This window comes from Panthera leo, chromosome F2 (genome assembly GCF_018350215.1).
Source record: "Panthera leo isolate Ple1 chromosome F2, P.leo_Ple1_pat1.1, whole genome shotgun sequence".
NCBI classification, from domain to species: domain Eukaryota; kingdom Metazoa; phylum Chordata; class Mammalia; order Carnivora; family Felidae; genus Panthera; species Panthera leo.
The window spans coordinates 30,089,608-30,113,339 of record NC_056695.1 but is presented as its reverse complement, the minus strand read 5'-3'; the positions used below and the strand labels follow the sequence as shown (position 1 = coordinate 30,113,339).

The 23,732-nt window shown below is 38.1% G+C and overlaps 1 protein-coding gene across 1 annotated transcript; it reads left to right on the top strand.

Moving 5' to 3' along the window:
* The first annotated feature begins 7,775 nt into the window (after window positions 1-7,775).
* On the top strand, window positions 7,776-8,084 carry LOC122211224 (10 kDa heat shock protein, mitochondrial). Its single transcript, XM_042924365.1, has one exon. The coding sequence runs from the start codon at window positions 7,776-7,778 to the stop codon at window positions 8,082-8,084; it is 309 nt and encodes a 102-aa protein (XP_042780299.1).
* The last annotated feature ends 15,648 nt before the right edge of the window (window positions 8,085-23,732 follow it).

The following is a 23,732-nucleotide window of genomic DNA, read 5'->3' as shown; positions in this document are numbered from 1 at the left end:
TTCCATTTTTCTGTTTCTTATTTTTTTCTAGATGTTTGTTTAGTATTTTTGAAAGTTTAGATTTTAAACTGACTGGTCTTTTTTTCTTTAATAATTGCTTTATGGAGATATACTGGCATAGAATAAACTAATGTTTAAATTATATAATTTAATGTTTGACATATGCATTTACCTTTGAAACCATCACTACAATCAAGATAATGATCGTATCATTACTTCCAAAAGTTTCCACATTTCCCTTGGTAATTCCTTCCCACTCCATCCCTCCCTTTCCCTACCTTACCTTCTGAAGGCAATCACTGATACACTTTCCATAACTATAGATTACTTTTTATTTTTTAGAGTTTTATGTAAATGCAGTCATATACTATTTACTCTTTTCCTTCTGGCTTCTTTCACTCATCAGAATTATGTGCACCCATCATTCATTTCTCTTTATTACAATCAGTCATTTCTAGTGTTTCTTGCATGAATATACCACAATTTGCTTATCCACTCATTTATATACTCTGGGGGTTCTCCTGAGTTTTTGGCTCTTACAAATAAAGTTGCTATGAACATTTGTGCATAGACTTTTGCATGGATGCTTTTGTTTCTCTCGGGTAAACATGTAGGAGTGGGATAGCTGAATCTTATGGTAAATACATGCTTAAGTTTTAAAGAAACTGTCAAACTATTTTCCCAAGTGGATGTACTATTTAACATTCCCACCGACAGTGTATGAGGGTTTCTGTTTCTTCACATCCTTGCCTTCCTTGGCATAGAAGATCTTTTTAATGTGGCTATTCTAATATGTGTAAAGTGGTGATTTGTCTCTTCTTGTTATTAATTTCTTATGTTTAGATACATTCAGCTTCTCATGAATTCCATAAAGTCTTATATACACTGACCTTAATTATTAGATATAAAGGAGAAAAATGTATGAATAGAGAAAATTGTGTTTTTAAGAAATGCAAGCAGTTAGTTATTCTTAAAATGATTGACACTAGATACAGTAAGATCCATATATTACATTTAGGCCTTGAATATAGGAGGGCCTAGGATAGATTTGGGAGAAATTATGTGAGAGGTATCATGAAACCCTTTCCTCATTCCCCTACTACCTTGTGCTGTCTCCTAACAGGAGTGCTCAAATGACAACATTTCCCCCTCTTTGGCTTTTCAAAGTTTTCCTGACTTCAGGAGCCCCCTTTTAAAACCAAGTGGTGCTTGGAAAATGACTACTTTAACCCTAGCTATCTCCTAGCACTAGAGGAGTTCAAGTCTTGCAAGGTCTCGTGGGGATGGAATGCATTGGTCACACAGGGAGCAGGCTTGTCTGGGGCTGCCGCTACTGAGCTAACTCCCACACTCACAGGAGTCTCTATCCTCTTTGCCTACCCCCCCCCCCCCGCCCCCCAACTGTAAAGACTTCAGGTTTCTCATATGTGCAAATACTGGCTGAGCTCCGAGGAGCACAGAAGTGCACTATGCCCATTCCACCCCTTAGAATATACTGACTTAGCATAGTTACTGTGCCTTCTTTCACAGTTATGCAAGACATGCATTCCAAACACAAATTCATGCAAATAGAAAACATTTCAATTGATCGTAACAAATGTAAGCCAATGTTTGAAAACTACATGAGCACATAAAATACATTCTAATTTATCTTTTCTATCCCCCCTTCCTCACATCTTCCTCTTTCTCAGTGCCTGGCATGTAGTGTTGGTGGGGGGGGGGGGGGGCGGTGGTGGTTTACATCCAAAGCCAGTCATGTAAAGTGCACTACACTGTAGTTTCAAGTTAGCAAGGTGGGAATCAGGAATTTGAGAGAATTTAGCAAGGGGTGCCATGTCACCTTGATGAGTCACCATGATCAAGTTACCAAAATTTTCTATGCCTTAATCTCTTCAACTGCAAAGATAGGATAATGATTGTGCCCAAACCCTAGGATTGTTGTGAGGATTAAGTTCATTTATTCTATATAAAGCTCTTAGGACATTGCTTGATAGATAAATAGGGGGCACAATGTAAGTACTGGCTGTAATTTTTATTAAGGAGCTGGAATTCCAAAAATACTGTCTCTCAACACTAAAAAAAACCCCACAAGACAAAAGAATAAATAGCTGGATGTTCCAGACACAAGCCATTTGATGAAATTAAAATCTTTGCTATTTCAAAATGAACGTTAACCACTATTAATGGTTAATTTTGAGACAGGAAAGATTTTAATAATTTTTCAGAAATGTTCCTATTTTTTACTCTATTGACCTGTAATTGCCATTAGCATTTACATCCTGTTTCCTAAGAATGGTCTTCTGCCCATGTAATGTGACTTTAGTGTTGAACTTATTCATTCCCTTAGCCCTTTGCAATGTCACTATAGTTAGTACCTTGCTTTCCTCCTGACATCTTAATGAGATTAATTTTTTCAACATAGATCTTTGTTAATTAGGACATAGGCTAAAACTCTGGCAAAATGGAAACTTATAATTCTATTATCTAGACTAGTATTTCTCAACGCAGGTGCCTATTAAACACCAGAACATCTACCAAGAAAAAAAATAAAAGTAAAAGCATCTGAAGTGGGTAGGGGCAGGGATCAAGGCCTCGGAACCTGCATTTTTAAGAGTTTGCAATTTAGGTACACATAAATAAGCACAGTATTGAAATAAGTGCTTTTATTGATTAGAGATTATAAAATTTTTGTTGCTTTCACAGAACTTTAGCATTAGAAAAGGTGTGGGGAAATCTCTAGTTCTTCTCAATTTCTAAAATGCAGAGAAGGCATCTCAATTTCCCAAAATCTCTGTAAAGGGCAGAAGTAGGGCTAAAACTTTTTTTTTTCTTAGCTTTTTTTTTTTTTTTAAGTTTTTTCATTTTGAGAGAAGAAGAGAATACAAGCAGGGAGGGGAAGAGAGCGAGAGTGAGAGAGAGCGAGAGAGAGAGAGAGAGAGAGAGAGAGAGAGAATCCTAAGCAGACTCTGCACTGTCAAGTGTTGAGCCCAATGTGGGGCTGAAACTCAAGAATGATGAGATCATGACCTGAGCTGAAATCAAGAGTTGGAGGCTTAACTGACTGAGCCACCCAGGTGCCTCAGGGCTAAAACTTCTTGACTCCCTGTGCTCTCTCTCTCTTTTTTTCTCCTGTGCCCTTTATAATACATTGTATTCTTCTTACAATTTCAATTAAAAATTTTTTACTGTTTAGTTATTTTTGAGAGAGAGAGTGTGAGCTGGGGAGGGGCAGAGAGAGGGAGACACAGACTTTGAAGCAGGCTCCAGGCTCTGAGCTGCCAGCACAGAGTCTGACATAGGGCTTGAACTCATGAACTGTAAGACCATAACCTGAGGCAAAGTCGGACTCAACTTACTGAGCCACCAAGGCACCCCTCAATTTAATTCTGAAGTTAATTTCTTTATTGTTAGATCACTGTATTTGGAAAAAAAAATTTTTATTTTATGACTTTTCACTCTTTTGGGGATAGGAAAAACACTATTAAGTGACAAGCAGAGCCAGTTAAGTATATTAACTCTGGGGAAGAAACTAAACTAAAATTCACATAGTTGTAGTTCTTTCTTGAATAAACAAGCATATATAAGAAAACATCATTTTCTTAGACAATAATTTCAGTTATCATGACCATCATCATCATCACCAATTCTTAGTTCAGTCACTAAATTCAATTAATTGATATCAGTCATTGAAAGTTTTAGCAGGTCTCTAAGACCTGTGAGAAATATAATTATTGGTCAAATATCCTAAGAATGTATGCAAGTTAGTTGAGTCAGAGGATATTGGAAAATAGCTTCAGTCCAGTGCCATAAATACACTTTCCCAGTTCAGGTTAGTATATAAAAGTTAGACTGGATTTGAGACTTCCTACTAGTTAGAAGGACTAACCCTATAAGCAGGTGTACAGAGAAGATATTATTTCAGACTTCTCTTGACTAGAGCTATACCACTAAGTACCTATCATGGCGAGGGTTTTAGTACCAGGTAAAATCTGACAAATGAAAGTTCAGAGTGGAAAGGACCTATTTCACTTCAAACCAATTATTGCCTTTATTGATTCAGGGCTAACTTATCAGGCACAATAGCACAGAGTATGTGCCCACAATATTTTTAGAGATCCGTGAAAATATTTTAATTTCTTTTAAATTATAAGAAACAGAACTTCTTTTTTTTAAAGAAGAATTTTTAGGGTTAGACACATGTTTTATTTGTTTTTCATATTACAGAAAAAAGCCCATTTTTAGGGCCCATAAAGATCTATTGAATTTTGCCTAAAACAGAAAAACTTAAATATTGAAATATTTAAAATTGTATAAAATATTTTTTTAGAAAGAGTGGGGGAGGGATGGAGAGAGAGGGAGAGAGAGGGAGAGAGAGGGAGAGAGAGAGAGAGAGATTGAGAGAGAGAGAGAGAGAGAGAGAGAGAATCTTAAGCAGGCTCCATGGCCAGCACAGAATCCAATGCAGGGCTTGATCTCACAACTGTGAGATCATGACCTGAGTGGAAATAGATTAGACACTTAACCAACTGAATCACCCAGGTGTCTCTATATAAAATAATATTACTATTAATATTGTTATGATGGGAGGGACTTATGAAAGCAAAAAGTGGTCCATGAAGGTCATTATGCTTCCCTGCATTGATCCATAGATTTTCGATATATTTGCTATTGCTTGATGGATTCATCCATCACTAAACTTTGGTTCCAGTACTTTTTTATGATGATGAATTCTAGCAAACTCCCTAAAGAACAATGCTGCTAGATGTAACCTTTTGATTGTTTTCTAGTTATTTGATAAATTATGACCAATGGAATATTTCTAATGTCACTTGCTTTCTCAGCTCCCTATTTGTTCCCCAATCTCCACCCTTTCCAAGTTTCCTTTCCTACAGAACATACTCTAGAACACTCAAACAATATCACATAGATGGTCAAGGAAACCTATCATGGGATCAAATAATAATTTGCAATTGCAAATTTCATTAATATTTAGTTATTAAACAATTATAGAAAAGGGTAAAGTTAAGTTAATGGTGGGCCATTGGAAAGCAGTGATCTTTTAGGGAGATTTATGAGATTCCTTTCTGCCTGCCACACTTGTGTACCTTGAATGAGAAGTACAGCAACATGTAGAGAACTGTTGGAGAGACACTGGGGCTCATTCTGAAAATGCGAGCACACAAGTCTGGGCTCCCCCTTGGCATCACCAGTCTCCAGTGAATTTCTCTATGCAATTGCCTATTTAATTCAGGAGATTAGTTTTCTCTTTCTAATTTCAAATTTTAATGCCACAAAGTTGAAAAGTTTAAAAAAGAGAAGAGCACATTAAAAATAAACAAGGACTTATAAGCTGGCAATTAGATAATATTTAAGCATTATCTTGTATCAATTTTAAGACTAGGGACTAGTTATTTATTGCAATTCTGAATTAAGAGGATTTTTGAAAAGGGGCTTTGGATATAATTTAACGATAGCCCTGATTTAAACAGAAGGTGGTGTTTTATGATGAAGTTGAATACTACATGCTTCAATGTCAAAACATAACTTACTGCATTCATATCCATCCCTGGGCACCTTGGCAAGAGCTGATTACATCCATCTTTTCATGGTCTACATTATCTTTCCAGCATGTTTATTTCCCTTGTAAGCCAGAGATTGGTTATTTCAACATGGTTTTTTTAAAAAAATTCTTTTGCAGTTTAATTAAAATCTTGTTTTTAGAAAATGCTTTATACTCTTCCTGAATTGAAAAGTCTAAAGATGTAGACATGGGAGGAGAGTTAACTGCATTTAGGTAACGAAAGCCAAATTCCTGATTTCATATCTATTAGAGACTGAACTTGAAATCTGTGCATAGCAGATTTTTCAGAAGACCTATTTCATGATTATTGAACATGCATACTAAAGAAATTATAAAACTGTTTTAAAATAATAGTTTACATAGTGTTGGTCAACATAACTGTCATCAACAAAGACAGTCCATACTCAGCTGGGAGTCCTAACACAGAAAGGTTGTCACCACAAAGCAATGGCTTCCTTGGTGAGGTGAGTGCTGGGATCACAAATGCTTCAAGGGTTCAGAGAAGAGAAGTGAGTAAACTCAGGGTGGGAGCAGTTGGGAACAGTTTCAAGGAGGTGATGGATCATAAATGAGAGAAGGGCTTGGAGAAGGGGACTGGGAGGAGGCAATGGTGTAACCATAGGGAGGCAGCAATGAGTCATCAGTATGATTGATGAGAAACATAAATAGTTGAATTGCAAATTTTACAAACATAAAGGACAGGAAGAACTAATCAGATCTAGCCTCCTAGCTTTAGGGAAGTAAGGTCTTATTATCCCATCTTGCAGATAAAACATCTGAGGCCAAAATATCTGGAGAGGTCAAAGGAGGTGACTAAGTCCTTAGTCCAGTGATTTTTTTTTCCAAACTTCCAGAGGTATTTTTAAGCATGTAGATTTTGGGACTCAAATTCCAGGGAGTCTGACTCAGTTGGGGGGGGGGGTGAGCCCTGGAGTGTCCATTTTTTGTAATACCTTCAGAGGGTCCCCAGATTTGGGAACCTCACTTGGGCGGTGGTGGTGCTTTGATATAATAGGTACTCAGGGAACACCCTATGCCATATTCCTATTTTAAGACTAATCCTAATAAGTTTTCATCAACTCTGGATAGATGAACAACAAGGGTTTATCCCATCACTGGCATTCTTTTACCCATTTTCCTAGTTCTCAAAAAAATGCTTTCGCAACCAGAAAATGGAGACCTGCCATCACTGCTTGGGAATTTGAAAAAATTGACATATATGTGGGTCCAGGATCCTTAATACAACTGTCACGATAAGGGTCCTGCAGAAGACCTGAGAATGTAGAAGAAGTAGAATACCAAGTTAAAACCCTGGGTCTGAGTCCTGGCTATCCATTTACTGCCTATTGGTGCTTGTATAAACATTTTAACCCATATTTTAGAATTATCAGCTAAATGATGGGGCCAATAAGACTTCTACTGATTATGTTCCATGATTATGGAAAAGACAAAAGGAAACTATGTGGAAATTCTCTTAAACTATAAAGACCAACACAGATTTTTGAAAAATTATAAAAAGGATCACTTTATTTAATTACTATTGTATATCTACTATAAGTAAGCCATTGCAGCAGTTAGAGAAAAAGAGTCCTCAGCCCTGCTCTCAAGAAGGCAAAAGTCCTATGGCAAAAGACTTATACCTTTCCAGTTTCTTCATTCCTATCATTTTATGGTCCCTGACATTGATCAGAGAGTGTAGCCACCAAAAAGCAAAGCCTTGACTGTCCCCTTCTCCAAGATTAAGATATGGAACAGTTAACAGGAGGTTGAAAAGAATCAGGAATGTTTTATTACTTTTGCTACCTCAATTTTTCCTCTTCCTCTGTAGGGACTTGTGTGCCCCAACTTGTTTGGGGACTTGTGTGTCTTCTTGGGAAATACAACACGTTGGGAAACTTTTAAAAAGGCCATGGTAGAGGCCCGGGAAAGGAAATACAGAGTTGCTGGTATATCTTCTTTAATATCAGGTTGTTTGGGGGAAGTAACGGGTCTTTTTGAAGTTTCTGCATTTTGTGGTTTATCTCAGGGTGGAAGTCATGATAGGGTGGATAAGGAGAATGTATGTTTGGCTTCACATAATGTACTTTTTGGGACCTTAAGCATAGTGATAGGCAGCTACATTCAAAGCTAGGTTTGAAGCAGTGAAGGAATCCTATGTAAAAGAAGTTTACAAAAAATTACAGTGTCTGAAGTCATGACAGGACAGGCGTTTAGAAAGTTTACTTCCCTCTTTGACCGATTTTTAGTTGAAAAGAGTGCAGCTGAAACTGTTACCAAAGGAGGCATTATGCTTCCAGAAAAATCTCAAGGAAAAGTATTGCAAGCAACAGTAGTAACTGTTGAACCAGGCTCTAAAAGAAAGGGTGGAGAGATTCAGCCAGTTAGCGTGAAAGTTGGAGATAAAGTTCTTTTGCCAGAATATGGAGGCACCAAAGTAGTTCTAGATGACAAGGGCTATTTCTTACTTAGAGATGGTGACATTCTCGGAAAGTATATAGATTGAAATAAATCATTATTGAATGGCATCACATGAAGCTGCCCATTCCACTGAGGCTGTGAAATCTTTCATCATGTAAATAATTTTCATGCCTCCTTTATAATAAATGAATGGTATCCAAACTAAGCAAAAAAAAAAAAACAAACAAAAACCAGGTTTACAAATAGTGAAAATCAGGGTGTGATTAGTGCAATGGTATTCTAGAGAAGGGAGGCTGCTATTAGCCATGTGGGAACAGAACATAACAGGACACTTATTTTTGCAAAAAGCAAATGACAATAAACAATGACACAGTAGTAAAGACAGTGGGGTATGGAAAAACATAGGACTACAGATCAAGAAATCCTCTCCATGTGATCCTGGCCAAATCGCTTTCACTTCTGGGGGCTCTTTATCCCCATTTTTTTTTTTTTTAGACAGAGACAGCACAAGTGGGGAAGGGGCAGAGAGAGGGAGGGAGAGAATCCCGACCGAGCAGGCTCCACACTGTCAGCACAGAACCCGATGCAGGACTTGAACCCACGAAGCCATGAGAACATCACCTGAGTCAAAACCATGCGTTGGATGCTCAACCAACTGTGCCACCCAGGTGCACCTCCCTTTATCCCCTTCTTAATTCACCCTGTCCTTCATTCTTCTTTAATTAGTATTAACTGCATTCACCTTCTAATGGTCTAGTTACAATTGCTAGCCACTCCTTAAACCAGGCCACTCTGCAACTTGAATTACCTCATTGAAACTTGAATCTGATTTCACAACTTCATGACTTTCCTTTTGCTGACAAACGCCTTCACATGATCTATAGCTCCACATCCACCCTCTCAGATGACCACCCCTGCCAACACCAATGCCTTATGCATTCACCTCCACCTCCTCCCTTGACTTTTGGCACTAAAACGTATACTTTTTGCTTTGTTATTTTTAAGATCACCACATGTAAGGGTGCCTGGTGGCTCAGTTGGTTGAGCCTCGGGCTCTGTGCTGACAGTGTGGAGCCTGCTTAGGATTGTCTCTCTCTCTCTTTCTCTCTCTCTCAAAATAAATAAATAAACATTAAAAAAATAAAGCGTTACAATCACCACATATACTTGCCTATTAACACTCCTTAGAATGCTTTTTCTTCCCTTCTTCCTGTATCTGGCAGACCTGTGTTAGCCTGCAATACTCAGCTCGAGACACATGTTCTCAGTGAAATCTTTCTTGACTGAATGAACTGGTCCTTCTCTAACAGTAATGGACTAACTACTTCTAGATGGCAGCAGGGTTTTTCTTTTTGAAGACTTTTCTGGAATTTCCAGGCCAAGTGGGTGGGCAGCCCTATTATTGGCAGCCCTATTATGCTTCCAAATAAATTCTCCTCTTTACCTTCCTGGAGGTAGAAAGGATAGTTCTTGGGTGTTCTTGGGCTAGTCTCTTTACATGAATGCTTAAACAATAGGGATTACAAAGAGGCTCACATTTTACAGCAGGCAAAAGGCTCACCCTCTTTTGTACTTGCAAGCTCTTAAAAGATCTCTTGCTGGAAGACTGCCCACTTGTTCAATCATTGTAAATTAAAGCAAAAATTTTCAGAGGTTACCATTACTCCTTTGAAAAATTTTCTGAGAGCACCTTTTCATCATTTGGAGACCAGTAAAATTTCCCTCCAACGTTCAACAGAGTTCCTGACAGAGCAGCGAGCTTTAACAGGCAATCCCAGGGGCATTCATTAAACCAAGAAAAAGTAAGTAGTGAGGCCAGACCCACTTCTAGTGATAACTAATGGCACAATGTTCTGTTTCTGTAGTACTTTCTCTCTCCTTTAACTCTTTAAATCTCATTTTAAGTCACAGAAACTATCTCTACTATAGTCATTAGACCTGGGTTCTGATACAGTAGACAAGATACACGATCCATTTTTTCACTTTGATCTTTAAATTTATAATTATTATTTATTATTTAATTATTCCAAAGTTCTTCCTTCCCCCCCCCCCCGTTTTCTTCCCATCCCAAACAAGTCCATTATTGAATTTGGTCTTTTTCATGCCGGAGAAACTTCACACCTCCTGGCTGATGAGCAAGTGAAAACATGATGATCCTTGCTTTCTCAACTGGAAGCGCAAGTATTACGTGGTTAAAGGGAGTTCCCTAAATTTCGGAGGCAAATGAGATAGGAGCTAGAAAAGGCTCTGATGCAAGTGATTAGATCCAAGGTAACTCTTTGTCCCGAATCAGGCAGCTTTCTGCATAGTTCGCACTTTGTAATGCATCAAGTTCAGAAATGCCATGGTCACAGGTAGCGCTCCCTTCTCAAGGCCATCTCCTATTAGCAGTAAATTGTGAGAGCGACCTTTCCTCTTTCATCTTAGTCTCTTTGTTTTGAAAAAGAGTAATTCAACTCAATAAAATGGCGAGTCAGCTATCCCTTTGTAATTATACCAGGAAGGCCTTGTGACTAATTATTTCATTTATCCTAGCAGCAGAAGTTTAAGTACCCAGGAAGGTGATATAGGCAATGTTTCCCAAATAGGATTAGTGTCCAACCCTTGGGAAGGCTTTTGCTGTGTCAGGACTTCCTACTCAATCCTAGACCTTCAGATTTCTGGAGGGATGGTGACTCAGACCATTTTTTAAAAAGTTTTCCAAGCCTAGGGCATCAGTTGGTTAAGTGTTGGACTCTTGATTTCAGCTGAGGCCATGATTTCACAGTTTGTGGGATCGAGCCCCATGTTGGGCTCTCTGCTGACAGTGTAGAGCCTTCTTGTTATTCTCTGTCTTCCTCTCTCTGCCTCTCCCCTGCTTGTGCTCTCTCTCTCTCTCTCTCAAATTAAAAATAAACTTTGAAAAACAAAAGTTCCTCAAGCCAGTCAGATGATTAGTCAAGTTTAAGAATTACTTGCCTAGTGGTCTCTTGCAGGGGTTCTCAAAGTCAGTATCCCCTGGGGATATTGCAAATAGTGCAGATTTGATGTTCAACTGCAAGGGATTCTGATTGCTGGGATGGGTCTCGAAACAGGAATTTTTTTTTAACTTTATTTTTTATTTTTAAAAATTTACATCCAAATTAGTTAGTATATAGTGAAGCAATGATTTCAGTAGATTCCTTAATGCCTCTTACCCATTTAACCCATCCCGCTTCCACAACCCCTCAGCAACTCTCAGTTTGTTCTCCATATTTATGAGTCTCTTTTGTTTTGTCCCCCTCCCTGTTTTTATATTATTTTTGTTTCCTTCCCTTATGTTCATCTGTTTTGTCTCTTAAAGTCCTCATATGAGTGAAGTCATATGATTTTTGTCTTTCTCTGACTGACTCATTTCACTTAGCATAATACCCTCCAGTTCCATCCGCATAGTTGCAAATGGCAAGATTTCATTCGAAACAGGAATTTTTAACAAGCCTCCAGGGTGCTTCTGAAACAGATGACCAGTGTACCTCATGTGAGGAAACACTGCCCTGTTCTGGGTTTAGCAAAAAGGGAGAAGGGCATAGATTGTGACACACTTGAGAGGCTCAGAGGCTGGCTGCACAGGGTCAGTTCCCCAGGTCTTGCAAATGTTAGGTCAATCTGCCTCTGGACAACACCAGAGAAAGAGTGAGGGTGGAGAGGATGGCTGCCAGAGACAGCGCTGGGATTCCTGGAGAATCTTGCTTAGGATTGGGCTGGGAGAATCCCAGTTTAAAAACACAGAACCACACAGATGCTCATTTCTTCCCTTCAGATCTATTTTAACAGCTCCTCACTGGCCTTCTTGCCTTTGGGGGTCTCCCTGGCTTGCCTGCCTCCCTTTCCCTTTCTGGCTCCAGCTTCCATAGTGTTGCTAAAATGATTTTTTTTTTTTTTGTAAAAGGTAAATTGTTTTGGGGCACCCGGGTGGCTCAGTCGGTTAAACATACAAATTCTGCTCAGGTCACCATCTCGTCGTGGTCCATGAGTTCTCAAGCCCTGCCTCGGGCTCTATGCTGCCAGCTAAGAGGCTGGAGCTTGCTTTGGATTCTGTGTCTCCCTCTGCCCCTCCCTTGCCCCTGCCCTGCTCTCACTGTGTCTCTGTCTCTCAAAAATAAATAAACATTAAAAAAATTTTTAAAAAAAGGTAAATTGTTTCTCCGTGGCTTAAAAGTCTTCCCAATAATAAGAGGCTTTGCAGAGGAATCTGGATTTTGTATGGGTAAATTATTGACCTCACAGTACCGGGCTCCACAGTGTCGGTGTCTCGATTCTGGTAATCATGCTACTTTGTAGACTAGTTCCAGTGGGCAAATTGCTGTCCTACCCCAATGGCTGGGTTTAGTTAGTGCTGATCAACCTCCTGGTCAAGTCTCAAGTAGTAGCCTACCCTTGGGACCCTGCTACCTGCCTCGGAGCCCCAGCTGACAGTGCCCACTCACCTGGATCTCTGAATGTGGCTGTTTGCAGCACTAACAATACCACAGTTGGCATATCAACTCGGTTTAATATGGTCATCTGGTTAAGGTGATGCTAGTCCATAGTAATTGGCCACGATCCATCTAGTTTTTGCAGGGACTAGACAGGTACGTAAACTGAATAGGGATATGATAGGGAACTCAACCTCTGCATTCTTAAAAGTCTTTGATGCTGACACTAACATCTACAATCCTTCTAGAAATGCAGTGTTATTTATGACTTACTGTCTTCTTGCTGTGAAGACTGGGGCAGAGGAGCCAAGAGACTGTACCATCAAGAAAATCAAAGGAGATGTGTCCAATACAGATGGTGATTATTGTAACTTGGTATTCATTGGACTATAATTTAGGGAACATGGAATAACACTGGGAAAATATAATTTCAATATGGAAAAGAGCATTCATATAAAACAAAGTGAACTCCATTTTGATGCTAGTTGGGTTGTATCTAGGTAACTTTGTACAAACTATATTGGGGACCTATTTCCTCCCATAAAATAAAAAGAATGCATCAGAGGTCAGTGACAACAGCATAATTATATGACTTTTCTAATTATTTTTTCGATGTTATTTTAAAATTATAGTGATTGAAGGAATAGAGAAGGACAATTAACAATAGCACTTTTTTTTTACATTTTTAAAAAATGTTTTTATTTTTGTTTGAGAGAGAGAGAGAGAGAGAGAGCAGGAGAGAGGCACAGAGAGAGAGGGAGACACAGAATCTGAAGCAGGCTCCAGCCTCAAAGCTGTCAGCATGGAGCCCAAAGCGGGGCTCAAACTCATGGATTGTGAGATTATGACCAGAGCTGATGTTGGATGCTCAACCGACTGAGCCATCCAGGCACCCCAAAAAGAGCACATTTTTAAGGACCGGTGTATCTTATATCCCATGAGGGGAAAAAATTTTGGTGCAAAATTAATTTTAAACATCAAAAAGTAGCACCTCTATATTACATGTGAAATTATCATATGCCTTCTTTTACATACTTATATTTTTTTCACTTGCATTTCCAAATCATGTCATTAGGCAAGTACCCAACAATGAAAAGGATTACCATACTTTTAAGAAGATCTGTTTACCAAGGTTTTATGTTCCAGATATTTCTGCAGCAATGAAATGGTTGGGTTGCACTCTAGACTACTATTTTGTGATTTTTGAATAGAGTGTTATTTTTGAATAAAGGCAATACATATATCAGAATAAGAAAACCACAGATATAGGAACTGAGAATGTGTCACTGACTTGACTTAAAATAGTCTGTTCTGTAGTCCCGAGGAACTCAGAAGTATGTCAAAGGACAAGGGGAAAAAATTCATGTAGAAAAAAGTGAGGACAATGTCCCTGGGTGTGATTTTGGAGGAAGCAAGAATGACATTTGCAAAATTTGGCGAGATAACTAGGGGAAAGAGCACGAGTTAGAATAACTGCTTCCAAGGGTTGGGGCAATCAGGAATCAAAACCCTGGAGAAACTCAGAGGGAAATTCCACTCTGACATCCCTGGGAATGTGTAAGCTCATAGTCTTGCCTGCTGATATTATTGAAAGGATGCTGAATTTTTTTTCCCCTGGCTAAACCAAAAGAGAGAAAGAAACACATTTTGTAAAACTGAGACACATTATGGCAAAGCAAAAAAGACAATAAAATGTATTTCACATTTGATGTTTGCCTGAAACCAGAACTCTTTTCTTTGAGGATTTAAGAAATAAACAATTTAGAAAATTCTGAGGACCATGAGTGTATTCTTGGGAATTTCTTGGAACAACAACACATATATTAAAAACATAAACTTCAATGATTGCTTGAAAAAGCCCAGCGTTCAGTGCATAAATGAATTTACAACATCTGCAAAAATTTTTACCAAAATGATTTCTCCGGGGGGGGGGGGGGAAGAGATAAAAAGAAATCCTTAAAAAGAAAGGACCAGTGTCAAAGTAATTCATGATTCTTCACACACATAATAATGATTAATCTGCTCAGAACTAATCTGACTTTGTCTTAGATGAAACTGACACTACCTGAAGTTTTTCATTTACCAATATCTGCCACTAGCAGCAATTTTTAATAGAGATGTTCAAAGGAGTTTTTCAGGATTTATATTCATTGAAATGCCTTAGAAGAATGACTTATGTCTTTAAGAAGGCAAAACAATTATTCTTGGTGGAATCCTTGCTCTGTGCAATACTAATGATCAGGAGGCAGCTTCACAGTGTATGCAACCATGGGAGGGTCATGAAAAGGGCAGTCGATCCCAATGGGCACCCTTAGGCACGGAAATCATAATGTTAGGAAACAACCCACAGTTTCCTAAATTTTAAATCAGATTTTATGCTAGCTTTTCTCCAGCTCTATTTCCACATTAGAGGAACTCCTGTGCTATTTAAATACAGTGTTGATATTATCATATATTTATTGCAGATTTGCACTTAATTTGATTTGGCTACCCAGTTCCCTGACTGATAAACCCATTCATGCAACAGTCTTTAATATGTGTAATACACTTCCTAATGTTTATACACTAAAGACAATAAGCATTCTAAGAGAATTAGAATCACAGAAACTCTATCTCAAAAAAATACAACACTTCAAACCTGTTTTCTATACTTACAAATAAAGAAAATCACTTCCATTGGGAACTGTAAGTGCAAATTCTCAAGCACCCAAAAGGCACAAAAGGGGAAAAGCATATTTTATAAGTTCTTGATTGGTCTTGAGAGAGTAGTTATAACCAAAGCATAGTCACTATAATTCTCCTGCCTCACTGTTTGGAAAGCATATGAAAACATGTGATTAAAAAATGTATACGCCACTTCTCTCTGATTGGAATTTGGAAAGTTTCAACCATCTTCCCTAAGCCTTGTCAAGTGAAGTTGCTTCAAACTGTTCACTCATACATTTTTATTTTTTAGCAGAAGACTGTGAACACTAATGTTTGTATATAATGTTACTTTTTCTTCATTCCATCTACTCGTCTTTCTTAAACCAGGCCCTTAATGATCTTGGTTAGACAGACAGGCTCAGTCTGTCACCAAATACATGTTGAATGACTACTCACCACCATAAATCAGGCCCTGGGTAGCATTCTGGCTCTGGGTTCTAGTAGTCAAGTTTGCGTTCTATTATCTATTTACTTCGTGCCCATGTTGACAATTTCAAATGATAAGCCTGACTGAAAGCAAGGAAAGCAAGCAAGCAAGCAAGCAAGCAAGCAAGCAAGCAAAGGAAATAGGTGATCTCATTCACTACTGGTGGGAGTTTAAAAAAGCTTATGCTCTTTACGGGGTAATTCAATAATGTGTGTCAGCATTTAGAATGTGTATACCCACCGGCCCTTCAACTCTACCTCTGGGCATTTACTCTACAGAAATATCAACACAAATAGACAAAGATTAATACGTACAAGAATGTTTACTAAAAAATTTTTAACAAAGAAAATGTTAATGAAATGTTAAACTAATGAAGTCATTAGTTAAAATATAGCACACATACAAATGGAATACTTGGCAGCAATTTAAAAAAATGAGATGTATTTTTATTCACTGACATGAAAAGATGACTGTGATAGATTACGAAGTGGAGATGAAAGTTATGGAAGAGTATGTATACACAACCTTGGCATATTATCCAATGTCTTTCGTAAAAATTCATATTCATATTCCATATGTTTGCTTACATGTACCTAGAAAAAATACTGAATGGATACTCATGAAATCATTAAAAGTGATGATCCAGACAGGACAATTATTTTCTCCTTTATATCCATATTATTTGTATTTTTGTATCAAGCATAAGTTCATTTAAAACAAATGTTTATTTATTTTGAGAGAGAGCACACAAGTGGGGAAGGGGCAGAGAGAGAGGGAGAGAGAGAATCCCAAGCAAGCTCCACACTCAGCATGGAGCCCGACGTGGGGCTTGATCTCACAACCGCGAGATCATGACCTGAGCCAACATTGAGAGTCAGATGCTTAATCGGCTGAGCCATCCAGGCATTCCAACCATACATTCATTTTTTTTAATGTTTATTTATTTTTGAGAGAGAAAGAGAGAGAGACAGAGAGAGAATGAGAGCAGGGGAGGGGCAGAGAGAGAGGAAGACACAGAACTGGAAGCAGGCTACAGACTCTGAGCTATCAGCACAGAGTTCAATGTGGGGCTTGAACTCGTGAACCATGAGATCATGACCTAAGCTGAAGTCAGACACTTAACTGACTACCCAGGTGCCCCAAGCATACATTCATTTTTAAAGAACATTAAAAATATTTCCACTTGTGGAAGAAAATTTCCACCGTGAGAGGAAGAGCATTCACATAGTATCATCTCTTGAGAAAAACATTCTTGTTCTGAATCACGAATATCGAGAAAACTTATTTTGAATTTCATGAATTTCTACGGTCTCAAGACTAAACTTGCATTTCAAAATCGTTGCTGGAGAAAGCGTGACCTTTTGAGAGTTCTAAAATCGAAGATAACTGTGAATAAGGCTATTCTGCATTAGAGAAAATTTACCAGTTCTTTCCAGCCCAGACTCACTATCCCCAAGTGTGTATCCCCCAAGTATCCGGGATACTATATCACTACTGCTACTAATATCACACCCACCACCACCATTACTCGCTGCCACATATTGAGTGAGGTACATGTTAGGCAACATATTCAAAGAAATGCTAGGCAACATGGAAAACACTTGACGTCAAGACTGCAAATTGAAACAATACCATAAAATATAGCTTTCCAATTTTACACGTGAGAAAGCTGAGTGCTACAGAAATTAATTAGATTGCCAAAGTCCACAAGCCAGTGAACAGTGGAAACAGAATTTTAGTGTGTCTTAAATTCAGAACCTGTGGACATTTTCATTATATAATACCGCTTATGTGGCAGCCATGAAGATGTCATAGGTATATTGGTGTTCACCGAATAAACATTTAAAAATAGTGACAGAATTATAAGGAATGATAGTATCTTTAAAGCATAAAATCGTTATCAAGAATCCTGTAGCAGGGGTAATAATCTCTAGATTTGGAGAATCTTGGCAAGCCACTGAACGAGTGCAGGAATGCACATTTCACCCAGTGAGAGAGGATTTTCGTCAAGAGGGAAGTTCACACCCAGATGGCAAATATAGTTCACAGATGCCTGACATTTGTACTTTCTCACTCGATCAGAGTTCACTGGGGAGAAGTCCCACAGCAAAAGTGCCTCCCAGAAAGAATACTCAGTGGCTCCTGTAATCAAACTTGTTTCTGGCTGAGCTGCTCCTGTTCTGTCTCTCTGGTAGCATCAAGTCACAGTTCATGCCTAGTGTGGTGTCTGCCAGGGCCTGGTGTTTTCATTCTACCCCATGGTTTTCGTTTTGTCTACAACGCTGGGGGGCCCAAGTGTTCATCCTGAGCATCCTGTTTCTCTTTTCTTTTTTCCCTCTTCCATACTCTCTCTTTGCTTTATTCTTTTTCTCCTCCCTCCTTCTCCCTGACCTCTCCCTTCTCTCTTTTAAACATTATTTCTTAAGTGCTTACTAAAGCAGCAACTGTGCCTACTGTCCGCCAGAGCCACTCTGACTGCACGGTCTCTCTTCTCCAAAAAGTTCCCGGTTCTCATGTGTCTGCCCTGCTTGTCTTACTCATTTTTATACCACGGCATCCACCACAGTGGCTGGCGCTTATTAGACATGTAACGAACATGTAGCTGAATATCTTCTTTGCGTTGAATTCAATTAATGTAATTGAAGTCACACAATACGTGTGCAGTTTTTAAAAGCATATAAAATGTAAGTGGGGTGAGACTGGTAAAAGTAAGGTCATGAACAGAAGTTTGGAAGAGACAGGATGTGCTCAGTCCTTGTGGGTTGAAAAGAGTTCTTATAAGCACAGTAGCACTTTATATACTAATACAACTTGAGGAGGACAGATGGGTTCTTTTGTTCTACTGTATATTTCCTACATCTGAAGATTTACCCTTGACTCGGTCAAAAATAATTTCAAGGGGTTAATCAAGATCTATTTTTTAACAAATGCAAATACTTCTAGTAATATTACAATATTATCTGTTATTTAAATGGATCTGAATGATTGCCTCTCAATTCAACAATACAGTACAATACAGAACTTCCACAACATACAGAATGGTAATCCTCAGGTATCCAAGGACAGATGATATATCACCCGTAAGTAGCTTATAGCCAGGAATTAAAAGGGGAATAACTTAATGTTAAGTGAACGTGAAGAAGAGAACAAGCTTGGTGTATGTGTATGTGTGTGTGCGTGTCTGTGTGCACGCACATGTGTGCAAGTGTTTCTGTCTGTCCTCCTGGACATTTTCTTAGTGATATCTTTTTTTATTTTTATTTAAAAAGTTTCTTTAATGTTTATTTAGTTTTTTAGAGAGAGAGAGACAGACAGAGTGTGAGAGGAGGAGGGGCAGAGAGAGAGAGGGAGACACAGAATCTGAATCAGGCTCCAGGCTCCGAGCTGTCAGCACAGAGCCCGACGTGGGGCTTGAACACACAAGCTGTGAGATCATGACCTGAGCCAAAGTCGGATGCTTAACCGACTGAGCCACCCAGGCACCCCTTCTTTTATTTTTAAAGTGTATTTACTTATTTTGAGAGAGGGAGTAAGGGGGAGAGAGAGAGAGAGAGAGAGAGAGAGAGAGAGAGAGAGAGAGAGAATGTGTGTGAGCAGAGGAGGGGCAGAGATAGAGGGAGAGAGAGAATTCCAAGCAGGACCCATGCTGTCAGCACAGAGCCCAGCGAGGGGCTTGAACTCATGAACTGTGAGATCATGACCTGAGCCAAAATCCAGATTCTGTGGCTCAACTGAGCCACTCGGGCGCCTTAGGGATATCTTCTAATATCACAACTGGTTCATTTGTACATACTTTTCTGGTTTTCTAGGTTCACTTTTTCACTTGCCTATAGTCAGTCCTTCATAATGATGCTTGCTTTATTAAATAAAGACAAAGTAGGACACATTTTTCATTCAGAAAGTGCTTTGCCAGCTCTTTAGTTGGTTCTGACTTGTACCTACTATTCTATGAACGAATAGCCCCTTTCATGAATAAGAGGGCAAATGAAGAAGTTACACAACACTCGTGAAGCCACAACACAAGTCTATAATTAGCCACCACCTTTTTAACTGATGCACATAGTCTACTGGCTTACTCACAGTTTCTAAAACCAACACTATTTGAAGTCAAAGTGTCAATGATCAGTCACTGTGAATATATACTCAATGGATGATACACAAACTAAATAGGGTAGGTAACCTTTACTTGGTCTATTAAAGCTAGGATAGGAAATATAAAGCAATTCTCATATTAAATTTCCCAATAATCTGTGGGGGAGAGAACCAAATAATATATGCCTTAATATCCTGCCAAAATTTTATATTTAAACTCTTAACAAAATCCCCAAACATTGGTATTAATATTACATTAATATAGGAACTTTGCTTTAATAAAAGGAGAAGCTTGGCATGAACCCTTTCCTAACCTATCACACACATTCTGTGAAAACACTCCCCCTCCTGATGACTTTGGTCTCTATGCCTTATTATCCTGAGATTGGCTACATTTCCTCTTCAACTTAAAAATTGTCAGAAAAAATACCTTCATTTCCTCCAAAAGAAATAAACAAAGGCAAAGTTCAGAGGGAAGCATTCCATGGAAGCTGTCCATAGTAGAGCAAAGTGCAAAGCAATCAGCCTGAACCAGAGAGGGCCTGTCCCCAGTCAACCCTGAGGGTCTGGGGCCATATTCCTAGTCTCCACATTTCCAAAGCAAAGCAAGGTTTTAGTCACTGAAGACCCCTTTTCCATGGTTCTGGGGAAAGAGTATGATCTGGTACGTGCATTTTCGTGGTGTTATTTGAATATTTGTGAATAAAAGCATAGTCATTCCTGTGGAAATTCCTTTTATAATCAAAGGTACATTTTCTGCCATGTACCTTGTTTACGGGGACCAGGCTCCTCCTCCAGATGGAGTTTCCTATATCTTTCCTATGTCATTTCTCCCTTTCTTCCACTGCTTTTCCATCATCTCTCTGCTGTTACCCTTGCTCAGCTCCCTATCATCCCATAACTCGCGCCTTGTGAGGGGAAATTACATCTGCTTACTTTATCCTTTATAATATACCCTTCCTAGTACCACTACATATTTGTAAAGCACAGATTTGAGCCTATGGTTTTGTTCATTTAAAACTCATACACAACCATTAAGCATGACTACATAGCCTAAACCCAAACTTCATTCCTTTTGTTATTAATGCATTAATTCAGCAAATATTTGGTGAACGAGTGAAGTACAAGGAACTTTAAGTCATGGATGGAATAAAGTTCAGGATGGTGGAGGGAGATCAGGAATGAGGAGAGACTGGGGATGGGATGAAGATACCACTTTTCTTGTTTACATTATACGCTAGTGAAAGATGCTAAAACTGAAAAAAAACTTGGGAGAGCAACAGATGCCTCTTGTACAAAAAAAAAAGCTACATTAAGATGATTGTCAAAATAAACATCTAAAAATGCTTTGTATTTTACTTTGGCCTCAGTTTGGCAACTAGAATATGGAGTTAGATCATTAAGGAGAAGCAGAAATCACATCTTCTTTATTATTATATTCCCTCACCACACCTACCACAGTGCCGCGGACATAGTAGGTTTGCCAAAGAAAGCTTTTGTGAAAAACTTTTGCCAGTGTGATCGTTTAACAATGAAACAATATATGAAAATGTAAGTCGTATAATTTCTACTACTTTTCAAGAAAGAATGACCACTAAATTTTTTGTTAATCAGAATTTTCTTCATTACACAGGGAAGACATTCTTCAAAGAATGTTGAACCCCAAGTCTTACAATGTTGAATTGCTTTTTAGTGTTAGTCCCCTTATTTTATACAATCTATTCATATAGCGATCTATTGACACTGTGGTGAAAGATACCGGTTATTTGATGAGGGAACATTCCATCGTCTTATTCAGGCAGCAAGATTAAGTCTTAGGAACTAAGATGAAGGTAATTTATGGAAGAACTAGGCAGTTACTTATATTCTAAGTTACACTGCAGAGTAGATGCATAAAATATGAGGTATGGGTCTTTGGATTAAATGTCTGGACAGCGTATGGTTCTTTGAAAAGATCAAAAAAGGGGCATCTACATGGCTTTGTCGGTTAAGTGTCCAATTCCTGATTTCGGCTCAGGTCATGATCTCACAGTTGGTGGGATTGAGCCCTGCATCAGGCTCTGTGTTGACTGCATGGAGCCTGCTTGGGATTCTCTTTCTCCTTCTCTCTCTGCCCCTCCCCTGCTAGTGCATGCTCTCTTTCACTATAAATAAACTTTAAAAAAATCAAGTAAAATGACAAAACTTTAGCCAGACTCATAAAAAAAAAGAGATGTTGCAAACAAAATCAGAAATGAAAGAGGATAAGTAACAACCAATACTACAGAAATAAAAAGGATTATAAGAGATTATGAAAAATCATAAGCCAACAAATTGGACAACCTACAAAAAATGGATAAATTCCTAGAAACATAAAACCTCCCAAAATTGAATCAGGAAGAAATAGAAAATTTGAACAGTCTGATTACCAGCAATGAAATTGAATTAATAATCAAAAACTTCTAACAAAAGCAAGTCCAGGACCAGATGGCTTCACAGGTGAATTCTACCAAAACATTTAAAGAAAGCTAATACCTATTCTTCTCAAACTATTCCAAAACATAGAAGAGGAAGGAAAACTTCCAAATTCATTCAATGAAGGCTGCATGATGCTGATACCAAAGTAGATAAAGATAATAGAAAAACAAGAGGATTACAGGTCAATATCTTTGATGAACATAGATGTAAAAATTGTCAACAAAACATTAGCAAACCAAATCCAACAATACATTAAAAAAATCATTCACCACAATCGAGTGGAATTTATTCCAGGGATGCATGGGTGGTCCAATATTTGAAAATCAATTAATGTTATACATCACATCAATAAAAGAGGATAAAAACCATATGATAATTTCAACTGATGAAGAAAAAGCATTTGACAAAGTACAACATCCATTTATGATTAAAAAGCCTCAAGAAACTATATTTGGAAGGAATATACCTCAACATAATGAAGATCATCTATGAAAAACCCACAGCTAATGTTATATTCAATGTGGAAAAACTGAGAGCTTTCCTCCTACAGGATAAGGATGTCTACTCTCACTACTTTTATTCAACAAATTACTAGAAATCCTAGCCACAGTAATCAGACAAAAAAAGAAAGGAAAGGCATCCAAATTGCTAAGGAAGAAATAAGACGTCCACTATTTGCAGATTACAGGATACCATATATAAAAAACCCAAAGACCCTACCAACAGACTACTAGAACTGATAAATAAATTCAGTAAAATTTCAGGATACAAAATCAGTGTACATAAATCAGCTGCATTTCTATACACCAATAGTGAAGCAATAGAAAGAGAAATTAAGAACACAATCCTATTTATAATTGCACCAAAAGTAATAAAATACCTAGGAATAAAGTTAGTCAAAGAGGTGAAAGACTTGTACTCTGTAAAGTATAAAACACTGATGAAAGAAATTGAAGATGAAACAAACAAATGGAAATCTATAGATTTAATGCAATCCCTATCAAAATACCAACAGCATTTTCCAGAGAACTAGAATAACCCTAAAATTTGTACAGAACCACAAAAGACCCAGATTAGCAAAACAATCTTGAAAAAGGAAAAGCTGAAGGTACCACAATTCCAGATTTCAAGTTATACTACAAAGCTATAATAATCAAAACAGTATGATACTGACACAGAATTAGACACATAGATCAATAGAACAGGATAGAAAGCCCAGAAATAAACCCACTCTTACATGGTCAAGTAATCTTTGACAAAATAAGCAAGAATATGCAATGGGATAAAACAGTCTCTTCAACAAATGCTGTTGGGAAAACTGGATAGCTACATGCAAAAAGATGAAACTGTACCACTTTCTTAAACTATACACAAAAATAAACTCAAAATGGATTAAAGGCCTAAATGTGAAACCTGATACCATAAAAATTCTAGATGAGAGCACAGGCAGCAATGTCTCTGACATTGGCTGTAGCAACATTTTTCTAGGTATGTCTCTGGAGACAAGGAAAATAAAAGCAAAAATAAACTATTGGAACTACATCAAAATAAAAAGCTTCTGCACAGCAAAGGAGACAAGAAAACAAAAGACAACCTACTGAATGGGAGAAGATATTTG

What these genes read in the sequence shown, in the direction of transcription:
- LOC122211224 (XM_042924365.1), top strand. Translation starts at nt 7,776, where the DNA reads ATGACAGGACAGGCGTTTAGAAAGTTTACTTCCCTCTTTGACCGATTT.